The sequence below is a fragment of the Oncorhynchus tshawytscha genome, linkage group LG25 (assembly GCF_018296145.1).
Source record: "Oncorhynchus tshawytscha isolate Ot180627B linkage group LG25, Otsh_v2.0, whole genome shotgun sequence".
NCBI classification, from domain to species: Eukaryota; Metazoa; Chordata; class Actinopteri; order Salmoniformes; family Salmonidae; genus Oncorhynchus; species Oncorhynchus tshawytscha.
The window spans coordinates 29,245,184-29,253,588 of NC_056453.1; the positions used below are offsets into that span (position 1 = coordinate 29,245,184).

Consider the following 8,405-nt stretch of genomic DNA (forward strand, 5'->3'; position numbering starts at 1 on the left):
CAAACAGTCCAAGCAAACAGCTTCAAACGAGGACAGCAAGCTGAGAGCAGGAGGCATGGTACTAATAATTATAAAAGGAAGTCTTGAGTTGGCCATTAAAGAGCATTGTCATTTTGAGTCAGGGGTGTAGTGCGTATAGGAATATGGCATGTTTACCTCTTTCCCCCCACCCTTCTCTCCCCCCCATCCTTCTCTCCCCCCACCCTTCTCTCCCCCCACCCTTCTCTCCCCCCCACCCTTCCATCCCACCCTTCTCTCCCCCCACCCTTCCATCCCCCACCCTTCTCTCCCCCCACCCTTCTCTACCCCCACCCTTCCATCCCCCACCCTTCCATCCCTCCACCCTGGAAGCTTGCGGTTCTTTTGATCTTCTTTATTGCAACTGAATCCCTGGGACGGGCGGAGATGGGAGTGGAGGAGTGGTGAAAGACAGAGTAAGAAAGACGAGAGAGAAAGGACATGTGGTGAACATTACGCCCCCCCCTCTCTCAGACAAATATATAATTGAAAAACACATTGAGGTATATCTTTCATTTCCTGATGGCTATTTCTCCAGTCAAAATGAAAGCTCTGACCTGACATTCCTTTGGTTCTAATACTAATCAACAGTCCAGTATGTACAGGTTTTGACCTGCATTCTGGTCTGTACTGCCAACAGACTTTTCCTGATAAACATTTTTTTTTCTCTTTCTGATCAATTCTATTTTAAACCTAAACATTGCTGATCATATTGCTGATCACTTGACCTTCCTCACTGTATTTTGGGATAGGGACATGGGCTGATCACTTGACCTTCCTCACTGTATTTTGGGATAGGGACATGGGCTGATCACTTGACCTTCCTCACTGTATTTTGGGATAGGGACATGGGCTGATCACTTGACCTTCCTCACTGTATTTTGGGATAGGGACATGGGCTGATCACTTGACCTTCCTCACTGTATACTGTATTTTGGGATAGGGACATGGGCTGATCACTTGACCTTCCTCACTGTATACTGTATTTTGGGATAGGGACATGGGCTGATCACTTGACCTTCCTCACTGTATTGTGGGATAGGGACATGGGCTGATCACTTGACCTTCCTCACTGTATACTGTATTTTGGGATAGGGACATGGGCTGATCACTTGACCTTCCTCACTGTATACTGTATTTTGGGATAGGGACATGGGCTGATCACTTGACCTTCCTCACTGTATACTGTATTTTGGGATAGGGACATGGGGTGCAAATCAGATCAAACTAGTATTGTAGGACTGTCTTTATTTCATGTATGGAGAAATAGTTATGTGCAATAATAATGACTTATTAAAACATTAGATGGCTGATATATTGTACACTGCATTGGCAGGGCTGCCAAATCACTGTAGTTACCATGTATTAATTACATCATGTATTAATTACATACTGAATATGAGCATAGTGGAAATATGTCCAAGTACAATATTACGGTTTCTATTGTAAAAAATAATAAAAATAATGGGGGGAAAAAACACTCTTAGTTGTTCTAAGTGTTTAGGTCCTATAATCACAAAGCAAGTCAGTAAAAAACAGGTGTAAATGATACAAATTGTAAAAGCACACTGCATTGAATCACTGAGTATGTAACAATGAACAACAGCAACAAAATATTCAGATAAATCAGAGCCATGTTATACAGGGTGTGCATCCCAAATGGCACCCCATTCCCTACATAGTGCACAAATAAGTTGTGCACTTAATATGGAATAGGGTGCCACTTTGGACGCAGACATGGGTTCATGTCTCTTAAAGGACTACTCTGTGATATTTACAGCCGTTTTTGATCATCAGCTTTAAATGAAAACTAAGTTGAGTAAATGAAGGAGTGGGCCTTTAAACAGATCTAGCCAATGGCATTCCACATACATGAGCGCCTCCGGTCACTATGGCAACCCCAGGGGCCAACTCCTGAGCGAATGAAAGAAAAATAATATTACCATTCCATTACCACTTTGTCAGTTTGTTTCACAAATGTTTACTCTCTCACATTCATTAACTCACTCACTCAACCATTCATTCATTTCAGCTACATCCTCACGAATATACTTTATAGTCAATGTCAGTCCAAACAATTCTGTGTCTGTCCCTCTCATTTTCTTTTAACTTCTCCTTCTCCCTCTGTCCTTCTCACTTCCTCATCCCTCTGTCCATTGCTTTTTTCTCTCCTCTTTCCTTCTGTCCCTCTCACTCCTCTGTCCATCCTCCTCAGAAGTCATACGCCGACACAAGAACATGCACCTTCGCCACATGCTTAGCCTGGAAGGTGCGCTCACTATACTCGGACATATCCACATCAACGCTGATATCCTGCGGTCCTCGTAACCCCTGAACCAGGATCAGTTCACCCGTCTGGCGGTCCGACCTTTGCATCACAAACATCCCGCGGCTGTTGCCCCCGACGATGCCGAATCGCAGGCTATCGGGGCCGGGGCGGCCAGGGGCGGCGGCAGTCGCCATGCGGAACAGGGTAGCCGGGGTCTGGAGGTTGGAGGGGAGGGAGAGGTAGTGGAAGGAGACCGTCTTAGGAGCCAGGTGACAGGAACGACTCTCCATAGGGCAGGGGTTCCTCTCACACTGACTATGTGGGAGAAGATAGGAGATGTTGATGTAATTTTGAGAGCGATAGGCTCTAGTGACATGAACATACACATGTGTACACAGCACACAGAATCAAACAAACACAATCTGGTACCATCATTTACAAACAGAGAAGAATTCATTCCTTTCCCCGTTAGTACTCAGTCAAGCATCCCTGGTCAAAGTGTTTGAAATAGGACAAAATGTTTCAGTCCTGATTCATCTTGTATGAAGGAACTGTATTGTTTTGAGATTTTTTTACTAACATACTTTGTTTAAGTCGTACTGGTCTGGTTTTTATGAGCATTCCTATGAGACACACGCCTTCCAGTGACTGTGTTTGTTTCCCTAAAACATAGCAATTGAATAAGTATGCAGAAGATACACTGTATATCTGGCTATCCCTCTAGATTGGAAACGTAATACTTTGCTAAACTAAAACGTTTCTTCAATTGGCTGCAGAGTGGACAATATTATCATTGGAAATTAGAAGTAAGCTGTCTGTCTCTTGAGAGTAGTAGATCTATCACGGGATTAAGAATCACACACACACACACACACACACACTGTATCCACCGCCACCTCCCTCTGAATTGGTGGAATGCCTACAGTAGGAATGCTGGTGGTCTGACCAATTATTCTACTGCTGGGGGAGGAATAATGCACACACAAACACCAGGGGGTGCCTATCTGTATCTACTTACAAGGGAGACGTCTTGACGTAGCTGATGTTGCCGTGTGATCGGGGACACTCCGGGCTCACACACTGGAACCCTCCTCCAGTGTTGATACATGTTGTTCCTCTACTGCAGTTGTGCTGCTGGGTCAGACACTCATCCACATCTGGAGGACAACATGAGAGAGGGATGAAAGAGAGGGCGAGAGAGGAGAGAGGGAGGGGGAAGAGAGAGGGAGGGAGGGGAAGGAGAGAGAGAGAAAGAGAGGGCAAGAGAGAGGAAGAAGAGAGCAAGGGGGAGTGTAGAGAGAGAAAGAGAGAGGGGGGTTGGTACAGAGAGGAATAAATGGAGAATAAATTAAATAGAGAAATAAAGATTGACATGTCCAGCCTCTGACCCGCCCGACTGGCATCCTGCTCCGTGGTTAGTGTCGTCTGGGCTGGCGGGCAGGAGGACTAGACTAGAGGACTGACTGTTTATTTGGTTGTTCAGTTTAGTCTCCCCAAAACGACTCGTCTCACGTCCTGGATCAAGACATTCCTTATGGTCTGTTCTGCTGGGAACTAGTGAGGTCATCTGCTCATCCACTGGTCAGCAGAGAGCTACAGGGGAGTTGATGAAACTGGACTGGGGAGTAGAGACTGTGGTCAGGCAAAAGACTGCGCACTGGACACATCCACAGAAATACATACAGCCACCAGCCTCCTCTTTCTTTCTCTCTCTCTCTCTCTCTCTCTCTCTCTCTCTCTCTCCCCCTCTCCCTTTCAAAGGGCCTCCATCCATAGCTAAGCTAACACACTGCAGAGCAATACCTCCCTTCACCACCATCGCCCTTCCTTTCCAAAGACCTCTGAAGCTAAACCAACCATGAAGATGTTTGTTTATCCCTTCTCTTCATCCCTCCATTCTCTCATTACACCTTTATTAATCCTCCATAGCTAAACCATGTTTGTTTATTCATCCCTCCCTTCTCTTTGTCCATCTTTCACCCCCCCACCCCCCCCCACCCTCTCCATTCCCTCATTTCACCTTTATTAATGTACTGCAAAGCCCCACAACCCCACTATTCAGAGCCAGGACCCAGGCTGCGTCTAGCTGGGTCACTCCTACAATGCACTGCCTTTTCTGCTGCCAGGAAATATTGTGTAAAATGTAGATCCCAAAAGGCTTTAAATATAAGGTCACGTGTCCTTTACCTTAAAAACAGAAAAATATGGATCTTGAAAAGGAATTTTATGCATTTTTAACACTTTTGTCAGCGGATGTAGGTGTTTTACCGTGTTATTAATCAACTTCTACAAGAAATACAAGCCATAAGATATTAAAATATATTTCAAATCTTTCATCATTATTTTATAGTCTCAGTTAAAATCTCTTTCTTCAAAACGTTTTTTTCATTATTGTATTTTTGTATTTTTTATTATTGTATTTAATATTTTCTGTGTCCCTGATATCACTTCCCACCCTGTTAGTTTGTAGTAATTATCACAGAACCTTCCCACAATGACATCACTTTCAGAAAGTGCCATCATTTTTTGGTTGGAATATCAATGGTGCAAAGCTAAACAAAACTAAACAATCGGTTTTATCTATTTTTCATGATGCTTGTCTGTTTGTCTCACTCATACATTTCCAGCCTGTTAGCGTAGATTATAGAGAAAATGTGTCACATTTCAACATGTAAAAATACATTTAGAAGTTAAAATCATCTTCAAGTGCTTACCATTATGCTAGCTTAAAGTAAAGATTCACCCATATTATATTGCTTTTGTGTATCTCTGCGCAATGTTCTATCGATTCCGTGTGTAATTTCATGTTTCAATGTGTAAATGAGCCATTGATCATATTTTTTGCGATATTCCTACCTTGAGAAATGTGTAATTTAACAGAGGGTCTGCTTCTTCAGTCCAGGGTGAGGCACATCGATCTGCAGGTTGAACATGGTGAGCTTGTAGACTCCTAAATTGATAGTGCAGTTTGTTTAGGCGATTTTACAGCTAACTAGCTACTTAACGTGCTGATATTGACTTTGGTATTATTGTGTGTAGCTACGTTTGCTAGGCAGTCAGCCCATAGAGAAAGCATTGCATTGTGGGTTTTGTAGTCGACTTGAGCTGCAATAGATTTGAGCTGCAATTTTCACATTTTATTTAACCAGGCATGTCAGTTAAGAACAAATTCGTATTTATAATGCCGGCCAAACCCGGACGACACTGGGCCAATTGTGCGCCACCCTATGGGACTCCCAATCACAGCCGGTTGTGATACAGCCTGGAATCGAGCCAGGGTCTGTTGTGTCACCTCTAGCACTGAGATGCAGTGCCTCAGATTGCTGCGCCACTCGCCACTTGCTACCAACTTTACTATAACGACAAAATGAAACATTTGTTGACAAAAAATATTGTACATTACAGGAATGAGTGGTTTTGGGTGGATTGTTCCTTTAATCTCAATCACCCACAGAAATATGTCTAATTCAGGCTCCAAATTTCCACCCTGTTAGGACTATGCAATGACTGTATGGTATTATGCACCTAGAGATTTAAGTGCCTGAGCTTGACCAATATGTTTTTCTGAAAGTCCTTTTTCTAATGGAATACTAAACAAATTAAAAATATATAGGCTACTTTTTTCCCTAAAAGTCATGTGGTCCAAAAGGCTGGTATAGTCCTGACGGTCTAGATGGTATGAAAGACACAGCCATCAAATCCTTGCTTCCTCTATACTCCATCATTGTTTACTCAATTCCTCTCAAAGCACAAGGAAGCAAGGACACAAGGATTTGACAGCTAACGTTTCCAGCCCCAGCCCCAGTCTGGCCCTCCCTGCCTGTAGCTTTGTAGTTATAAGCCCAGCTCTGCAGCTCCATGCATAGCGCCGCAGCCAAAACACATGGAAATGAATGGGCCATTGTCCTCCATCCCCTCCTACTAGAAGTCTTCCCCGGTTCAAAACGCTGGATCCGTTCCGAAATGGATCCGTGGCTTTCCCACCCGACCGATATATATATATTTTTTAAATGGAGACCAGTTCTGGACTAAACCAAGGACAGTCACACCCATTCCGAAATGAACAGTGGAAAACAGACCCAAACTGTTTGGGATTCGACTGACGCATTCAAATCCTGAAAGAAAGAGAGAGAGAAAGACACCTCCAACTCGGCGCTGCCAGCGCCATCAATAAGCAAGCGATATTGGCCAAATGATCCACAGTTATTTGTCCTTAAAAACTGCCTATAACAAACTGCCTATACAAAAAAACAATTGGCTGTATTTCGATAGTAGTCTTTTGTTTTATTGGTTTTTACTTTCCTAAAACAATAGTTGTCTACCTCACGGTTAAGCTGTTGGAGATTTGAGCGACATGCATCAAGGCATTGCACGCATAAGGCCTAAGCGTCCACTGTATGGTATTAATATAAACAAATATATATATTATAGGAGACAAGCTTAGGCCTAGAGAGACGGAGAGGATGATATAGATATTCCGGCGCCATGTTCCGGACATCGACATGGATTTATTTTTAGTTGTCAGATAGGCTAGTACTGCTATACAGATATAGGTGTACAGAAGGACAATAATTTGTGAATTTTCGTTCAGAATATATTTGATATTGGTAGGCCTAAAACATTCTTCCTCTCCTCAAGATTTTAGATTAGATTCATTAGAATCCCCGTTAGCCGACGGCAATGGTGACAGGGAGTCTTGTTGGGGTGCGAAACATAACGAAGGTAATGGTGACAGGGAGTCTTATTGGGGTCCGAAACATAACGAAGGTAATGGTGACAGGGAGTCTTGTTGGGGTGCGAAACATAACGAAGGTAATGGTGACAGGGAGTCTTGTTGGGGTCCGAAACATAACGAAGGTAATGGTGACAGGGAGTCTTGTTGGGGTGCGAAACATAACGAAGGTAATGGTGACAGGGAGTCTTATTGGGGTCCGAAACATAACGAAGGTAATGGTGACAGGGAGTCTTGTTGGGGTCCGAAACATAACGAAGGTAATGGTGACAGGGAGTCTTGTTGGGGTGCGAAACATAACGAAGGTAATGGTGACAGGGAGTCTTATTGGGGTCCGAAACATAACGAAGGTAATGGTGACAGGGAGTCTTATTGGGGTCCGAAACATAACGAAGGTAATGGTGACAGGGAGTCTTATTGGGGTCTGAAACATAACCAAGGCAATGGTGACAGGGAGTCTTATTGGGGTCTGAAACATAACCAAGGCAATGGTGACAGGGAGTCTTATTGGGGTCTGAAACATAACCAAGGCAATGGTGACAGGGAGTCTTATTGGGGTCTGAAACATAACCAAGGCAATGGTGACAGGGAGTCTTATTGGGGTCTGAAACATAACCAAGGCAATGGTGACAGGGAGTCTTATTGGGGTCTGAAACATAACGAAGGCAATGGTGACAGGGAGTCTTATTGGGGTCTGAAACATAACCAAGGCAATGGTGACAGGGAGTCTTATTGGGGTCTGAAACATAACCAAGGCAATGGTGACAGGGAGTCTTATTGGGGTCTGAAACATAACCAAGGCAATGGTGACAGGGAGTCTTATTGGGGTCTGAAACATAACCAAGGCAATGGTGACAGGGAGTCTTATTGGGGTCTGAAACATAACGAAGGCAATGGTGACAGGGAGTCTTATTGGGGTCTGAAACATAACGAAGGTAATGGTGACAGGGAGTCTTATTGGGGTCTGAAACATAACCAAGGCAATGGTGACAGGGAGTCTTATTGGGGTCTGAAACATAACCAAGGCAATGGTGACATGGAGTCTTATTGGGGTCTGAAACATAACCAAGGCAATGGTGACAGGGAGTCTTATTGGGGTCCGAAACATAACGAAGGCAATGGTGACAGGGAGTCTTATTGGGGTTAGAAACATAACCAAGGCAATGGTGACAGGGAGTCTTATTGGGGTTCGAAACATAACCAAGGCAATGGTGACAGGGAGTCTTATTGGGGTTCGAAACATAACCAAGACAATGGTGCCAGGGAGTCTTATTGGGGTTCGAAACATAACCAAGGCAATGGTGACAGGGAGTCTTATTGGGGTTTGAAACATAACGAAGGCAATGGTGACAGGGAGTCTTATTGGGGTCCCGAAACATAACGAAG

The 8,405-nt window shown here is 44.0% G+C and overlaps 1 protein-coding gene across 2 annotated transcripts in view; it reads right to left on the reverse strand.

Moving 5' to 3' along the window:
• Positions 1–1,249: 1,249 nt before the first annotated feature.
• Positions 1,250–8,405, reverse strand: part of LOC112224589 (fibulin-7) — a 57,630-nt gene continuing 50,474 nt past the window's right edge. For both annotated transcript variants that reach the window (XM_024388225.2, XM_024388226.2), the window contains exons 7-8: positions 3,306–3,444; positions 1,250–2,602 (exon numbers count right to left, since the gene is read on the reverse strand). In XM_024388225.2, coding sequence (XP_024243993.1) covers positions 2,230–2,602; positions 3,306–3,444 — 512 coding nt within the window. In that variant the 3' untranslated portion in view covers positions 1,250–2,229. The remainder of the gene's footprint in view (positions 2,603–3,305; positions 3,445–8,405) is intronic.